Source organism: Rhinoderma darwinii, chromosome 10 (genome assembly GCF_050947455.1).
Source record: "Rhinoderma darwinii isolate aRhiDar2 chromosome 10, aRhiDar2.hap1, whole genome shotgun sequence".
Taxonomy (NCBI): domain Eukaryota; kingdom Metazoa; phylum Chordata; class Amphibia; order Anura; family Rhinodermatidae; genus Rhinoderma; species Rhinoderma darwinii.
In genome coordinates, this window is record NC_134696.1 from 52824513 (window position 1) to 52843354 (window position 18842).

General features: G+C 40.5%; 1 protein-coding gene across 1 annotated transcript in view; it reads right to left on the reverse strand.

Moving 5' to 3' along the window:
* Positions 1-268: 268 nt before the first annotated feature.
* LOC142661456 (galactoside alpha-(1,2)-fucosyltransferase 2-like) overlaps positions 269-18842 on the reverse strand; it is a 352285-nt gene continuing 333711 nt past the window's right edge. The window contains exon 4 of the mRNA XM_075838852.1: positions 269-1599. Within this exon, the coding sequence (XP_075694967.1) occupies positions 464-1599 (1136 nt within the window). The 3' untranslated portion in view covers positions 269-463. The remainder of the gene's footprint in view (positions 1600-18842) is intronic.

Consider the following 18842-nt stretch of genomic DNA (forward strand, 5'->3'; position numbering starts at 1 on the left):
CTTACTGTACTGTATGTGTATTTTCCTTAACTACCACATATCTCTACTATGCGTTCTGCATTATAGCAGACAGTATCACTGTATCAGATATCCAAATGACAAAAGAAGCAATATATATTTGATAGCACAGTCTAAAATTCTGAACATTCACAATATAAATAATGCAAGTGATAAAAATGCAACAGAAGTATGTTAATGATAAAAAAATAAAAAAAGATCTTACAAAAAATGAATTAGATGCATTTTGAGCATAGAGAATATGGCTTCAGATCCCTGATAAATAAATAGTCAAATTAATATTCATATTACAAACACATAATCATTTATAGAACTGTGTAGTTGTGAATATCCATATGGTTTTATACATTGCTTTAGCATCTTTTCTCCTGAATAAATATGGTAACAAGTCTCTTTGAATGTGTGTGTGTAATATAGGCAGCTTCGGCTTTTGTTCCAGTATTTTTTAGTGCCGTAGTGGAGATAGGTCAGCTGGAATCCCTATCCACTTTGGTAAGAACGCAGCATCATAATGGAAAAGTTTCAAGAATTCAGATTCAGGAAGCGTAAAGTTAGTGAGGTAAATAGTTTCTCCTCCAACCAGGTAACTTGCCCAGTATCCAAATGTTCCAATAGTCATGATTGTGTGGTTACAGCCAACCAGAAGTGCAAAATCCTTGCCTGGAGTTGACTCATTGCCATCCCCTGAGAAATAGACATCTCCCTTTGAATTATCAATGTTCTTTTTACACCAGTCCATTCCATTACTGGTCACTACAAAAATAGGCTCTTTATATTTATTTCGGAAATAGTTCATGGCTGTCTCCAAGTAACCTTTGTCTGCGACCACACCCTTCCAAACACTTGGCATGACGTTAACATAATCACCTCTCCGGACATGGACCCCAATGTAGGTTACATTTTTTCGGGAACCTTTTATACTTTCCAGAACTCGGTTGGCCTCAATCTTAAGATAGTCATGGATTGTAAATTCCCGACGAATATCGTCTCGAAGGTGATGATAAAATGTCCATGAACAAGGATAGCCTGTCAGTCGAATAAAACTCCCTTTAATATGATTATATTCCTCTGACATCCAGTCATGTATCCAGTGTTCTTGAAATGGAACATGGCGGGCCACATTGTTATGTAAAACTGGCAGTGTGATTTGAAATATTGGTGCTAAGTAGTTATGCATGTCTGTAAGTATAAAAGCCCGACGCCCATTTGCTTTGGCCAGTGCATATAATGCAGCATATTCACCCATGTGATTTCCCAACCTACCGTCGGGTTTAACAGTCCAAATTCCTGAATGTTGGCATTTAGCTACTATGTCATTGCGACTAGAGTCTGATACATCCTCTTCTGTTTTAGGTTTGTTGTCTTTTTCTGGGCATATTAAAGCTAAAGGCAGATTAGCAGAAAATGTCAAAAATTCTATATGGAGCTGTAATCGGTATAATACAAAGAACACAAAGAACGACATAAACATACATCCCAATATAAAAAGTTTCTTTTTCTTGTTGGATAACTCCATCTTTGCTTTGTGCCTTTCCTGATTTCCGGTTGGTAAGGTTGATTCATCGATAAAGAATCTAACACCTGTTGAAAAGCAAAAACAAAGTGTTTAATTATGTTACAGAATACAAGCATCTAAGTGTCATTTTACACCGACCGTTGATCGGCACTCATCTGCTCCTTTCACAAGGAGCTCTGCATGGGAACGAGCAATCGTTACTACCATAGCTTGTCCCCATGCATTATCATTATGTCAGCAGCACATCTCCCTGACAACGATAATATTTTCCTATGAAAGCTGGTTTGCCCGATCATTGGCCTGTGTAAAAGAGAGCCTTAAAGTCTATGGCTATGTTCACACGGAGTATTTTGGGGGAGGAATATCTGCCTCAAAGCTCCAAACGGAATTTTGAGGCAGATATTCCTCCCCCAAAATACTCCGTGTGAATAGCAATTATCGCGCCGTTTTTCGCCCGCGGCCATTGAGCGCCGCGGGCAGAAAACACGCTTTCTCCTGCCTCCCATTGAAGTCAATGGGAGGTCGGAGGCGGAAGCGCCCGAAGATAGGGCATGTCGCTTCTTTTTCCCGCGAGGCAGTTTTACTGCTCGCGGGAAAAAGACGCCGACGCCTCCCATTGAAATCAATGGGAGGCGTTCTCGGGCCGTTTCTGCCGAGTTTTGCGACGCGGTTTCCGCGTCAAAAAACTCGGCAAAAGACCCCGTGTGAACATAGCCTTTTAACCTATCTAATTTTCCTATCTCACACACATTCTAAGGACAATCAGTATGCTTATGGAGTGTGGGAGGAAACCCATGCAAACACACACACACAAATTCATAGATATTACCCTTGGTTGGATCTGATAAGTAAAAATGATGTCAACTAAAACAGCGTATTTAGTGTTTTGTGCAACTTTTTAATTTATTTTTATTAACAATTATTTTTACTTTTTCAGATACAGCTTCAATGTATTCTGGATACATAGAAGCTTCATTTATTAATCTTCATTAATCTGTCAGGTCAGCGGGACTGACTGCTTTGGTAACTTAGATAACAGGTGGATCCTGCTTGTCAGAGACACTCAGGACCTGCTATCATTGATCCCATCAGTCACGCTGACAGGACGGATTCACGTTACATCTTCTTTGTATTCAGGATACATAGAAGCTGTTTCTGAAAAAGTTAAAACAATTTTTAACAAAAATAAATGACAAAGTTGCATAAAACACTAAAATACACTGTTTTAGTAAAAAAAAGTAAACATTTTTTACAAAGGTCTTTACGTATCACTGCTTTTAAATATAGATTAGGCTGATCTAGGCAGCACAATGGGTCACTGGTTGGCACTGTTGCCTTGCAGCACTGGGGTCCTAGCTTCAGATCCAACCAAAGGTAACATCTACTTTGAAGTTGTGTGTGAGTGTGTGAGTGTGTGTATGTGTGTGTGTGTGTGTGTGTGTGTGTGTACCCTTGTTTGCATGGGTACACATACTCCCATACGCCAAAAAAACATAGGAAAATGATCCTTAGTGTGTGTAGGAAAATTATATCATGAGCCTTTTTGGAGACAGAACCATAGAGTATACTAGAAAGATTAGCAAATCAATGTAAAAATTAAAGCTGTACTGTATGTGACACGACTAGAGATCTGTCAGCATGGTCGTTGTTGCTTGGTTTGAGGGAGCACTGAAGTTAATTTTCATTCTCCGCTAATAGGTACTTGATATTAGTTAGAGGTACAGAAAAGAGATAATCCTGTCCACACACACACAAACTTAAAAGTGGGAGCAGAAACCAAAAGAAAATATGTCCAGTTCTCCAAATACAAATATAAAATAATAACTAGGTCCCCTCTACCAGTATCACGAAATAAAAAGGGAAAATCATTTTTTTTTTCTTCTCAAGTCCAATTAGTCACAAGTGGTGCACTTACAAGTTCGAGATATAGAGCATCACTGTGACTGTGTAGCTGTTAAATAAAATCAGACAAACAGTGCATATCTTCACTGGGGGATTCTTTACTGTAAGAGCAGTGAGACTTTGGAACGCTCTGCCACAGGATGTTGTGATGGTTGGTTCATTGAGCAAGTTCAAGGAGGGCCTTGATGCCTTTCTTGAAAAATATAATATTAAAGTTTATGAGTACTAGATTCTGGAGATGGGACGTTGATCCAGGGATTTATTCTGATTGTCATATTTGGAGTCGAGGAGAATTTTTTCTCCTTATGATGCAATTGGCATCTGCCTTATAGGGGTTTTTGCCTTCCTCTGGATTAACAAGATTCTATATGGAGAAGTCATTAGAGGAAAATGCTTAAAAAAAAACATGTGAAGCAATGCAAACACACAATATTTCTCACGATATTAACAATTTTCTATGGGGAAAATAGTTCATAATATGGTAAATATTCATTCATATTTTTATTTTCCACAAAGACTATTTTCCTATGTATATACACTATCTTTAACACCCTGGCGCATGGCCCGTGTCAACACTTCCGGGGAAGATGCCAGGGCCCATGTCAATCTGAATAAACATGCCCATTCCTTATCAACCCAAGGGTAAGGTTGACAGGGGGCCCCTGTGACTCTGTTGCCCAAGGGCCTCCCATACATGTGGAGCCGGGCCAATTGGGCAATCTTCCTGGTATAGTTTTAAACAGGACAACGGGCAATGTAGGCCAAGTTTACACCAAGCATCCTAATTCTACAATATGAGAGCATCCTGTTTTTCTCATACTTTGAAAAGTGCTGTGCGTGTGCCTGATGTTATTTGGAAATATAGGAATCTTCTCATAAAGTGTTTATATTATAGAAATGATTGACCTATGATATAACTACAGACTGGTTTAATGGGTACGCAAGTGAAAAATTAATGATACCGTTTTTATCTTACGGGTAATTACACTAATTTGGCAGCAAAGGACGAAAAGGTTATATTATCAATCACTTTATATATATATATATATATATATATATATATATATATATATATATATCTATATATATATCTATATCTATATATATCTGGTGTACAGTATCTAAAAGAGAAAATAGGGTTAACAACCTAATTACTGTGGGTTTTTTCCCTGTTGATGGCCAGACACAGTTTAGCAAATTTTAGTATACATTAGTTCAGGATACATATAGCTTTATTTAGTACCATTTTTATGGAACATTTTTTTCCTTTTTTAATCCACTAAGGAAAAAAGCAGAAATGTAATGTCAGTTTATCAAGAATTTTAGTACTCCTCAACAGCATAAAGTCACATTAAAATAATGTCTTAGGCTTCCTTCTACACATTTTATGCGTGGCATTTTTTGGGGGCTTGTAAAAATGGATTTCATGTTCAAGTTCTTTGGGTGACTTTTTTCACTGTGGTAAAAAACATCTGATAAAACACTAAGCTACTCTCCTTGGTCAGGGTATTTAAATAGCGTCTAGGGCATAATTCAATGGGGAAAACTTGCAATAGAAAAGCAACAAAAATGCAGCATAAATTGACATGCTGCGGATTTAAACTCTGCACCGCAGGTCAATTTATTAGCGCTTACGCTGCATTTTTTTTCGCAGCGCGGACATGAGAGTTTCTAAATCAAATCCATTTTGCTGCTACTGTAAATGCTGCGGAATTTCCGGACAGAATTCTGTTGCGGAAATTCGGTGCCGTTTACACTACGTGGGAACCCGGCCTGAAAGTTTCTTTGTTGCTACATTAGTATTTATTTAACAAAATACCAAGACGTGGGGAATATAGATTATGATTCTGAGCTCTAATTAGACAGCCTTCCCAGCCTTCTCATTGTGCTAACAGTGGTATTCAGATTATCAATCAGGACAAAGCTGATCTCACTGGAATGAATCACTGCATGATCTGTATTTTATCGTGGCATTAAGCAGGGCGCACATTTCCATGAATACCAATATTCAAAGTTTTTTGGAAAGAGGCCACCTTTGATGACTGAGAGCGACAGAGCTGGAGGGTAATACCGTTCATGCAAACCTCCAAAATGTCTTTCTAGTGACACCTTTTTGCGCCTGTTCCAATTAAAATGGACAATTGTGCCAATCTAAACCATTCCCCGTCTGTCATTGCCTGCAAAACTTTCCAAAAAGGACGGTCTTTTCCTACTACTCGAAAGAAAGGTCGATAATTTCCCCCCAGCGTTCCCAAACACAAGATGTCCTACAAACCCTGCAGGATAAAATGACCGTTAAACTGAGATTAAGGGCTCATTCAGACGAGCGTAATACTCATCCGTGTGCTGTGCGTTGAAATATCTCACTTGCGTGAAAACGACATCCTTATAAGTCAGAGTTTTCTGCCGCCAACTGCGGCTAGCAATCTGGACCCACGATAGGCATGAATTGTGCGCTTTGACTATCAGAAAGTTTAAATCTGCAGGTCCCTGAAGAATTACGGCAGATACTATTAAAAGTAATGAAACGCGTAGGGCTTACAACTTGGTGACTGGAACAAGAACATAGCTCATAATAGGGCTATCAGTTGGTAGCTGCACTATCAATTGTGCTCTAGAAAATACTGATCAGACTGACACGAACTTAGCCCAGCTATCCAGGACTGTTGAACTAATACAGCCGCTTCAGGTGATTTATCCCCGCTAGCATAAGTGCCTATACAGTTTCAACTCTAGTCTGGATAAAAGAAGAATAACAATAAAAATAATAATAAAATAATAAAAAACAAAAAACAATAAGAAATATATATATATATATATATTAAAAAAAAACAATATATAAATAAAAACAATACTATACCAAGATACAACAATTCAATTTAGACTAGAGAAACAACTGGCATATTCTGAGCATATATCTCATTGATCTACCATGCTATTGAGTTGATAGTGTCAATGTAAGAGCATAAGCACTAGTAGCAAATATTATCAAAACCTGCATCGTCTATCATTATATGCAGATATAATTCATGAACCAAACACAGTAACATCGCTATCTGGAATTACTTTATATCCCTATAGATATAAATCAGTGAGAAATTAAGTATACATTTTAGGGAAAACTAACAAGGATACCTATAATATAAGCAGTGAATTCTAGTCAAAATAAAGTAAAAGTAAACTAAATCATAAATACACATAAAATACCCACCCAAAAAAACGCCCCCACCAATCATTGTCATGAAGCTAGCCCTGACCCAATTACCCTAAAATAGACATGTAATATATCAAAATTTACAATGATAATGACAATCACAAATAAAAGAATACTTTATTACTATTATTTTCAAACTTTAAGCCTAGAAATAGTAAAATAGCAAAAAGGATGTGTAAAAAATGATAAAACAAGAAACCTGCATTGACTACGAAAAAAACATCTAAAAAATCACGTCGCTAGCCCAACAAATAAAAAAATGATAGCTGTTTAACTAACGCATGCTAAAATTGGGTAAATGGTGTCTGGTCCTGAAGGCTCAAAATAGCCCGGTCCTGAACCGGTTAAATCTCTGCTCACTGCGGGCTAAAGAGTCAGGTGGCCGGTCTTAACCATTGATTAACAGCCTTCACTGTATGTGTCTGAATACATAAATAGCTGCAAATCACGGAGTAGGATCACCCACTTAAACCCAGAGTTAGCAGCGACTTAAAACAATAAATTAGTTTATCCTGTATCTTTTTCCACACGATTGTACAGCATATCAATCTACTCAGTTTCACAATCTACGCAGCTCCACAATCTACGCAGCTCCACAATCTACTCAGCTCCACAATCTACTCAGCTCCACAATCTACATTGACTTCAATGGGAGGTTCGGGCAGATTCCGATTGAGATTGAGCAGGACGCTTATTTTTTAAATGAATGGGAGGCAGAATTTTGTGGCTGAATCCGCGGCAGGTTCCGCTGCAAAAATTCTGCCGTGTGAATAGAGCCTAATCCTCCCTCCACTATTTTGATAATAGTAAAGTAATACACAATATAAACTAACAGAATAATAATGGAGCATAACAAGGAATACTTTGACACAACTTCCTCCCACACTTGATTCAATCGCAGTATATAATATACTCACCAGTTTTCTGTAAGGCCCTATAAACACGACAGTGCCTGTAATCACAGTAAGTGATTACGGGCACGGCCGGCCGCTGACAGACACCATATAAAGTATGGGAGCACGGACCGTAAAAAGCAAAAAATAGGACATCTATCTTTTGCAGAGCCTTTCTACGACACGGACACTTTCCCGTAAATATACGTGAAGGTGTTGGTCGGCCATAGAAATAAATGGGTTTCTAATTACGGACAAAATATACGGTCATGTGCATGGGGCCTAAGGGAGTATTTACTCCAGTAGAGATTCCAGAAATAGTAAAAAAGAGAGTCTGTCATTCTGGCACCGATAGTTAGTGACAGGGTAAAGGAATAGGAACCTGTGTTAAAGATCTTAGGGCTTGCATCAGGGTGCAACCCCTAAGATCTTCAAGCCTAGTATGTTCCCATTCCTTTACCCTATTGCTAAGTGGTGTCACCATTTATTAGCCTAAAATCTCAGGACAGACTTCCTTTAAACTTGGCCAGGTCTTGTAAATCATAGTTGCCTCATGTGATATCAGCATTTTAGCTCCAGATCTAGTTACTTGTGCCACAGGTTCTTGTTACACTTCATTATGTGTCAGGCCTCCTGATGATTCGTGTAAAGTCACTGCACTGACTGCATCTTACACAAATGAATATGGAAATGCATCAAATTTGTTTGTGGCGAATCACACACAATAATAACAGGCTCGTGTCTGGTAAGGCCTGATGTTAACAGTCACAGAACTTTATTGCTTTACAATTTAACGAGTGACTTAGTCTTTTATTTGATTTAAACAAAGTTTACACAGTAAAATGTTTGTGTCCTCTACAGAGCTATGTTAATCTCTATCCATTACCCTTCTATAGTATTCATATTTGTAAGTGAGCAATAACTCAGTACCAGTTGCTGTATCGGCTGCTACGGGGCCCGCGGCTTGAGGGGGCCCATGCCGCCAGCTGACATGCCCCCCCCCCGATATGCCCAGTGGTGCCGCTAGCAGCCGTTATGGCTGCCACAGCGGTATCAGCGTTACTACGGGGCCCGCGCTGCTGAGCCTCTAACATTTATTGGCCGCTCTCATGGCCGCTAGTACCGGAGGGGGCCCTGGTGCTAGCGACAGCCACCCCGTCTTGCAAATACATGCATTAGCGCTGAATGGCCAGGCATGTTCCATGACCGAACATTCAGCGCCTTACAATGGTGCTGATTGGCGGGGCAAAATGACGATGCTAGCGGCGTGATGACGACATCGCGCCACTTCCGTGCTTGAAAGGCGCTGATTGACGGGGCAAGTCATTCTGCCCTGCCAATTAGCGCCTTTGAATGACATGTCGTTCAGCTCCAGCAGACCTGCTCAGAGAGCAGATCTGCAATGCCATCGGACGGTGCGATAACGGGATCATGTGAGTATGTAAAGTTTTTTGTTTTTTCTAATAAAACTGTGAGTGGCATTATCTACAGGGAGGACTATATGTGGGGATGTGGGCCACTGTATACAGGGGGTCTATATGTGGGGCACTGTCTACAGGGGGGTCTATATGTGGGGAACTATATACAAGGGGGGGTCTATATGTGGGCATGTGGGCCACTATATACAGGGGGGTCTATATGTGGGGCACTATATACAGGGGGATCTATGTGTGGGGATGTGGGCCACTATATATAGGGGGCTCTATATGTGGGGATGTGGGGCACTATCTACAGGGGGGTCTATATGTGGTGCACTATATACAGGGGGAGCTATATGTGAGACATTATATACAGGGGTGGGCTATATGTAGAGCACTATCTATAGGGGAGCTATTTTTAGGGCACTTTCTATAGGGATGGGCTATATGTGGGACACTATATACAGGGGTGGGTTACCTGTGGGGCACTAGCTACAGGGGGCTATATGTAGGGCACTGTCTACAGGGGTTGGCTATATGTGGGATACTATATACAGGGGTTGGGCTATATGTGAGACACTATCTACAGAGGTGGGCTATACGGGGAGCACTATCTATAGTGGAAGCTATATGTAGGGCAGCATGGTTGCTCGGTGGTTAGCACTATTGCCTTGCATCTCTGGAGTCCATATGTGGGCACTATCTACAGAGGGCTGTATGTGGGACACTATCTACAGGGGTTTCTATGTAGGGCACTATCTACAGAGGCTCTATGGGGGTCACTATCTACAGGGGGCTATGGGGGTACTATCTACAGGGGGCATGGTGTATGTGTGTGTGTGTGTGTGGGACACAGTGTATGGTACTATTATAATCAGGGACACAGTGTATAGCGCTATTATAGTTAGAGGTGCAGTGTATGGCGCTATTATATTTAGGGGTGTTGAAAATTGAAGCTTTGTTTATAGGTGCAGAAATGTTTTAAAACTGAGAAGCTGAAGACATCTGAGTGGAAAACTGCAGAAATGGGTCATGGCTGGGAGAAATCCATCATAGATGTCTGGACCATTTTTGTGAAAATGCTGGGAGCTGTAGTTTTACGCTGTACAAACCTATACCGCAGGGGTTGCACTAAATTGAGCTGTATTTGTTCTGGTGTTGTATATATATACTGAGCTCGGTTCTGATGCTATATTTAAGTACTGCGCTTTGTTCTGTTGCTGTATATACATATGAGATTGGTTTTGGTGCTGTATATATGGTATATATGTAATGTGCTTGGTTCTGGGGTTGTATTTATGTACTGAGCTGCATTGTGGTGCTGTATATATGTACTGAGTTTGGTTCTGGGGATGTATATATGTACTGACCTTTGTTCTGGTATTGTATATATGTAATGAGCATTGTTCTAGTGCTGTATTTATGTACTGAGGTTTGTTCTGGTGCTGTATTTATGTGCTGAGGTTTGTTCTGGTGCTGTATTTATGTACTGAGATTGGTTCCGGTGCTGTATATATGTACTGAGCTTGGTTCTGGTGCTGTATATATGTCAGAGCTTGGTTCTAGTGGTGTATTTATGTACTGAGCTTGGTTGTGGTACGGTATATATGTCAGAGCTTGGATAAAATAAGGTTGATAAAAATGGTGCTGCTATACACTTTTGAAAAATTGAGAGGCTCATGATTGAGCACATTTGGAATCGCAAATGTGTTCGCATTAAACTTAAATTTTAAACCTTTCCAGAAAAAAAAAGGTGGACTGGCTGTACCTCACGTTTTATATAATTTTATAGCGGCACAGTTGTCACAAATGGTGAAATGGAAGGTGAATAACTTACTTAAAGAGGCTCTGTCGCCACATTATAAGTGGCCTATCTTATACATGATGTGATCTGCGCTCTAATGTAGATTACAGCAGTGTTTTTTATTTAGAAAAACGATCATTATGACCTATATTAGCTTTATGCTAATGCATTTCTCAATGAACAACTGGGCGTGTTTTACTTTTTGGCCAAGTGGGCGTTGTACAGAGGAGTGTATGACGCTGACCAATCAGCATCATACACTTCCCTCCATTCATTTACACTGCAGATAGTGATATAGCTATATTGCTATGTGCAGCCTCATACACACACTATAACGTTACTGCAGTGTCCTGACAATGAATATACATTACCTCCAGCCAGGACGTGATGTGTATTCAGAATCCTGACACTTCTCTGCATTGTCAGGACACTGCAGTAATGTTAGTGTTTGTGTATGTGGCTGCACATAGCGATATAGCTATATGGCTATGTGCAGAGTAAATTAATGGAGAGAAGTGTATGATGCTGATTGGTCACTGATTGGTCAGCGTCATACACTTCTCTCCACAACGCCCACTTGGTCAAAATGTAAAACACGCCCAGTTGTTCATTGAGAAACTCATTAGCATAAAGCTAATATAGGTCATAACCGTCAAAAATGATAGTTTTTCTAAATAAAAAAAACTGCTGTAATCTACATTACAGCGCCGATCACATCATGTACAATATAGGCCACTTATAATGTGGTGACAGAGCCTCTTTAAGACACAAGTGTTTGGAAAGAGGGACGTGGCAAAGAATATTTTTGAGTTATTTGAAATTTTGCTTTAAGGGTATGTTTACACGGGCTATTTTCAGCCATTTTTCAAGCCATATATGTCCCGAAAAACAGCTGAAAAATCGGAAGCAGAACGCCTACAAAAATCTGCCCATTGATGTCAATGGGAAATACGGCGTTCTGTTTCGACGGGGCATTATTTTACGCCTCATTTTCAAATAACGGCGCGTAAAAAGACGCCCCATAAAAAAGAAGTGCATGTCACTTCTTGAGCCATTTTTTGAGCCGTTTTTCATTGACTAAATAGAAAAAAACCCGGCAGCAACATTTTCATATTTGACAGGTAATTCAGACGTTGCAGATATCACAGCGGACTTGCTGCAGATTTCAGCCTTTGCAATGCAAATTCTGAAATCCGCAGTGAAATTCCGCTTCTTCTCCACAATATAATGAGCATGCTGCGGAGGGAAAATTCTGCACCGCAGCCTAAATTCTGCACAGTTATTTTCTGCAACGTCTGAACTAAGTTTCCTAAAGATGTATAGAAACAAATTTAAAAAACGGTTGCTGCAGAATTCCACTGCGGACTGTCTGCAGTGGTATTCAACAGCAATTCCGCCACGTCTGAATGTGCCCTTACAGGAACATTTATTTTCCTGTTCTACCCTAGCAAATTATGTTTGTAAAGAATGCAAGGGCGCGTAATCCTGTTTTAAATTTGGCAATAGTTGCAATAATTAGGGTATGTGCGCACACAAAATCAAAAATGTCTGAAAATACGGAGTTGTTTTCAAGGGAAAACAGCTCCTGATTTTCAGACGTTTTCTATGGCCGTTTTTGGAGCTGTTTTTCTATAGAGTCAATGACAAACATCTAAAGAAGTGACATGCACTTCTTTTTTGCGGATGTTTTTTTACGCAGCTGCTTTTAAGAATGGCCGCATAAAAAAATGCCCCGTCGGAACAGAACGCCGTTTTTCCCATTGAAATCAATGGGCGGATGTTTGGAGACGTTCTGCTTCCGATTTTTCGGCCGTTTATGGCCCGAAAAACGGACGAAAATAAGCCGCGTAAACTTACCCTTATCCTCAACAATCCTTTTGCCTATGGTAGTAAAATCTTGGATGGGCTCCATCCAGTGGAAATCTGCCCCAGTTCATGCTTCAAAATTTTTCTTGGTCATTAATAGTACAACTATAAAATTTACCATTGTGCAGAAAAAGGTAAAATATTTCCCATAATTTGGATGATTTTTTTTATGGAAAAAATCAAGCATACAGAATGTCCTGGAACATCTGTTCATAAATACCCTTTTCCCAATTATTACAGATAAAAACAGAGCACTTGTGGTATTGGGGGAAAATCTTTACAATCTATGCACATCCTAAGGCCAGGATCACACACAGTTTTGATGCATTTTTTGGCTTAGGTTTTTTTTAACCAAAAACTGCAACAAAAACAGCATCAAAACTGTTTGTTGTGATTTTGTCCTAGGAGCCTAACATATTGAATCAATTAAATGTTTGAAATTCATTAGTTCTTATCACTTCTGCTGAAAGTTGTATATATTTAAGTAGTGATATGGCTCTGATATGCACTACAACCGCAGAGTGAAAACCAAATAAAAAAAATGGCAGCAAAACCACAGATTAATACGTGGGTTTTATCAAATTTTTTTGCAGCTATCATGGCTGTGGTTTTTCATTGAAGAAACAGTTGTAGGGAAAAATGGCATGGAAAAGATGCTTATAAACACTAAGGGTATGTGCACACGTAGTGTTTTCAGCCGTTTTTCAGGCCGTAAACATCCCGGAAAATCGGAAGCAGAAACCCTACAAACATCTGCCCATTGATTTTAATGGGAAATACGGCGTTCTATTCCGACAAGGCGTTTTTTTACGTGGCCGTTTTTCAAAACTGCCGCGTAACAAAATGCCAGCGGAAAAGAAGTGCATGGCACTTCTTGAGCTGTTTTTGGAGCCGTTTTTCATGGACTATAGAAAAACAGCCCGAAAAAACGCACTGAAAAACGAGAGTTTGCTTAAAAAACTTCTGAAAATCAGGAGCTGTTTTCCATTGAAAACAGCTCCGTATTTTCAGAAGTTTTTGGTTAAGCGTGTGAACATACCCTAAGGGCATGTTCAGACGTGGCAGAATTTTTCCACTGCAAATGTTGGTGCCGATTTGGGGCAATTAAGCAACGAATCTGCACCAACATTTGAATATTTGACAGGTAATTCAGACGTTGCAGAAAACACAGCGGACTTGCCACAGATTTCAGTTTTTGCATTGCAAAGGCTGAAATACGCAGTGAAATTCTGCTTCTTCTCCGCAACAGACAGTGCATGCTGCGGAGGGAAAATTCCTCACTGCAGCCTATGGTCCGCAGGGGAGTTTTCCACAACGTCTGAACGAACTTGCCTAAAAATGTATAGAAACAAATGTAAAAAACGGCCGCTGGAGAATGTGCCCTTAGGGTATGTTCACACGCTTACTAAAAAATGTCTGAAAATACGGAGCTGTTAGCAAGGGAAAACAGCTCTTGATTTTCAGATGTTTTTCTGTTTCTGCAGCAGGTAGATGGATTTCTGCAAGTTCCATTCAGATGAATAGAAGTGACTTTCAGTTGCAGAAATTTCTGCAACAAAATTTGCTGCCTGTGATTGCACCCTAAGGCTCTGTTCACATAGTGTTTAATGTATGTCACTGTATAATATCGTTACCATTTTTCGTAAAATGATCCTTTGGTATAAATATTTGCAATCTCTATACGGCCGCAAAAAAAAATCTATATTATGATAAATGTCCCAGTTAAACAACGGGCAGGCTTAACTAAGTAATCTGTGACAATCTAACTAGGGCTTGTCCACATATCATACCCAGTTTTCCCTAACGGATCCCAGAGAGGAGAGAAGCAGAAACCTTTCATATTGAATCAATACTGCCTGATATAAAACGGTCAATCTAGGGCTGTGTGAACAGATAACATAACGCCTAAGTTGTATGTTGTAAGCTTTGAGTTTCTAAAGTGCTGGTCTTGTGTGGCAGGTACTCGTACACAAATATTGTCTGTTTTCATATGGAAATATAGTCAGCTTTCATAGAAATGTTCTGCTTGCTGCTGCATTTATGAAAATGAATAGGCATAGTACTGTAGACATAAGGCCGGCTGTGCCTGGCACAACAACTCAGCTGGCTTTTATTGGCTGAACTGCAGTACCAGGCACATCTACACACGTATGTACTGCCCTGTGTCTGCATAAATAATAAAGCGGCTCATTCTGTTCACCTCACTGAAAATATACAGTATGATTAAGGTATGTTTGATGTTTTGCTATCTATGACCTCCCACCAGTAACCCAAATAAGGGACCACAACTTGAAATTGGTGTAAAGGCCACAGCAGCCATTTATTAAATACAAAAAATATTCAAATGCAATCAAATAGCATAACCATAATATAACAAACATTTTATAAATTAACATCCTGCACTATTCTGCAAACATTCCCCTGTTAACCCCTTAGCGCACCAGGACGTACCGGTACGTCCTGCATTGAAGTGCTTTAAGCCACAGGGACGTACGGTGCGTCCTGGCTAAAAACTGTCACCCTGTCAAAGGACAAGGTGACAGAACTGTGCCGTCAACTGTTTATGACAGTTGACCGGCACAGTACGACGGCAGGGGACCATTCACAGCGGTCTCCTGCCGGCGATCGCTGTGATTGGTCAGTCAAAGCAGACTGACCAATCACAGCTCTATGACGTGGGTATGCGTTATCACCGCCGGGAATCAGATGACCGACACCCCTCTGCAACGGCCAGGACCGGAGCTAGGCTCCGATCCGGCCGATTAACCCCTTCGATGCATCGATCAACGTGATCGATGCATCGAAGTGGCTTGTAGCCTGTCTGCAACCACGATGGTTGCCACGGGCGCGGGTGTCAGCTGTTTGTCACAGCTGACATCGTGCCCTACGGCCAGGACCGGAGCAAGGCTCCGATCCGGCCGATTAACCCCTTAGATGCAGCTGTCGCTGCATCTAAGTGATTAGATCGTACCCTATGGTTGCTAATAACAACCATCGGCACCCGCAAAGGTTCCGATGGTTGCTATGGCAACCATAGCCTAACAATCGCTTCCTAGTACGGAAGCCTATTAGGCCCCGCCGGGAGGCGAAGCCTAATAGGCTTGCTGTCAGTGAATAGCTGACAGCTCTAATACACTGCACTATGTAGGTAGTGCAGTGTATTAGAATAGCGATCAGGGCTTCATGCCTTCAAGTTCCCTAGTGGGACACAAAAAAAAAGTTAAAACAAGTTAATAAAAATGTTGTAAAAAAGTAAAAAAAAATACTTTTCATGTTAAAAAACACTATAACAGCCTTTTTTCCTATAATAAAGTCTTTTATTATAGGAAAAAACAAAAAACATAAAAAAAGTACACATATGTGGTATCCCCGCATCCGTAACGACCCAAACTATAAAAATATCACGCTATTTTACCCGTACGGTGAACACCGTAAAATTTTTTTATAAAAAACTATTCCAGAATCGCTGTTTGTTAGTCACTACCCCTCGCAAAACAGAATAAAAAAAGGGATCTAAAAGTTGCATGTACCCTAAAATTATACCATTAAAAAACGCAGCCCGTCCCGCAAAAAACAAGCCCTCCCACAGCTTTTTTGACGGAAAAATAAAAAAGTTATGGCTCTCAGAATATGGTGACACCAAAAATAAATTATTTGAAACAAAAGGGATTTTATCGTGTAGACGCTGCAAAACATAAGAAAAACTATATACATCTGGTATCACCGTAATCGTACCGACCCGCAGAATAACGTAAAATTGTCATTCATAGCGCATGGCGAACGCCGAAAAAAATAAATAATAAAAAACATCAGAATTGCAGGTTTTTGGTCACCTGGCTTGCCAAAAAAATGAAATACAAAGTGATCAAAAAATCGCAGGTACCCCAAAATGGTACCAATGAAATCTACAGATTGTCCCGCAACAAATAAGCCCTCACACGGCTCCGGTGGAGAAAAAATAAAGACGTTTTGGCTCTCAGAATATGGCGATGCAAAATGTGCAAAGTGTCCAAAAGCGGATAAGATCGGGCGCCATTTATCAGTGCGACACCGGCCACACATCTGTGGATAATTATTTATTTACACCATTATTATACCCTCTTATTATACCCTGATGTACCCCGCACAGATAACATATTCCCCCACATCATAAACTGAAATACCAGCAATACCCCAAACAGAACAACTAGCGAGCAAAATCCACGCTCCAAAAGCCAAATGGCGCTCCCTCCCTTCTGAGCCCTGCAGCGTGCCCAAGCAGCAGTGTACGTCCACATATATGGCATCGCCATACCCGGGAGAACCCGCTTAACAATTTGAGGTATTTGTCTTCAGTGGCACAAACTGGGCACAAAATATTGTGCACTAAAATGGCACATACCTGTGGAAATTTGCAATTTTCACTTTGCACCATCCATGCACCAAAATAAAGACGTTTTGGCTCTCAGAATATGGCGATGCAAAATGTGCAAAGTGTCCAAAAGCGGATAAGATCGGGCGCCATTTATCAGTGCGACACCGGCTACACATCTGTGGATAATTATTTATTTACACCATTATTATACCCTCTTATTATACCCTGATGTACCCCGCACAGATAACATATTCCTCCACATCATAAACTGAAATACCAGCAATACCCCAAACAGAACAACTAGCGAGCAAAACCACGCTCCAAAAGCCAAATGGCGCTCCCTCCCTTCTGAGCCCTGCAGCGTGCCCAAGCAGCAGTGTACGTCCACATATATGGCATCGCCATACAAGGGAGAACCCGCTTAACAATTTGAGGTATTTGTCTTCAGTGGCACGAACTGGGCACAAAATATTGTGCACTAAAATGGCACATACCTGTGGAAATTTGCAATTTTCACTTTGCACCATCCACTGAGCATTCATTTCTAATAGAAAAAAACAAACCTGTGTGGTCAAAATGCTCACTACACCCGTTAATAAAATGCCTTCAGGGGTGCAATTTCCAAAATGGGGGTCACTACTTGGGGGTTTGTTTTACTATTTGACCCCAGAGCCCTGCCATTGTGGGCTAATGCTGCGAAAATCACCATAATAGGTCTCACATGCGCCTTTCACTCCTAAGCCCTGTCATATATCCAGGCAAATGATAAATGCCTTGAGGGGTGTAGTTTACAAAATGGGGTCACTTCTCATGATTTTACACTCTACTCTGGTACCTAAGGGAGCTCTGCAAATGCGACATGGCGCCCATACACCAGTCCAGCAAAATCTGTGCTCTAAAAGCCACATGGCACTCCTTCCATTTTGAGCTCTGCCATGTGCCCAAATAGCAGTTTAGGGCCACACATTGGGTATTGCCGTACTCGGGAGAAATTGGGTAACAAATTATGTGTTGTTTTTTCACCTATTACCCCTTGTGGGGAAAAAAATTGGGTGCAAAACTACATATTTTTGGGAAAAAATTATTTTTTTCATTTTCACTGCCTGATTCTAATACAATCTATGAAACACCTGTGGGATCAAAATGCTCAGTACACCCCTAGATGATTACCCTGAGGGGTATAGTTTCCAAAATGGAGTCACTTCTCAGGGGTTTCTACTGTACGGGTACCTCAGGGGCTCTGCAAATGCGACATGGCGCCCAAAAAACAATCAACCAAAATCTACATGCCAAGCAGCACTCCTGCCATTCTGAGCGGTGTATCCAAGCAGCAGTTTATAACCACATATAGGGTATTGCCGTACTCGGGAGAAATTGCTTTACAATTATCGGGGCGCTTTTTCTCCTTTATTCCTTGTGAAAATGAAAAAAATTCAACATTTTAGTGGAAAGAATGTAGATTTTCATTTTCACTGTATAATCCCAATAATTCAGCAAAAAAACTGTGGGGTCAAAATGCTCACTATACCGCTAGATAAATTCCACGAGGGGTATAGTTTCCCAAATGGGGTCACTTTTGCCGGGTTTGCACTATTTTGGCCCCTCAGTGGCTTTGCAAATGTGACATGGGGCCGCAAACCATTCCAGCAAAACTTGAGCTCCAAAAGTCAAATGGCGCTCCGTCCTTTCTAACTTCCGCCATGTGTCCAAACAGCAGTTTATTACCACACATGGGGTATTGCTGTGCTCAGAAGAGTTTGCTTTACAAATATTGGGGTGTTTTTTCTCCTTTATCTGTTGTAAAAATGAAAAAATCTGAGCTAAAACTATATTTTATTAGAAAAAAATTAGATTTTC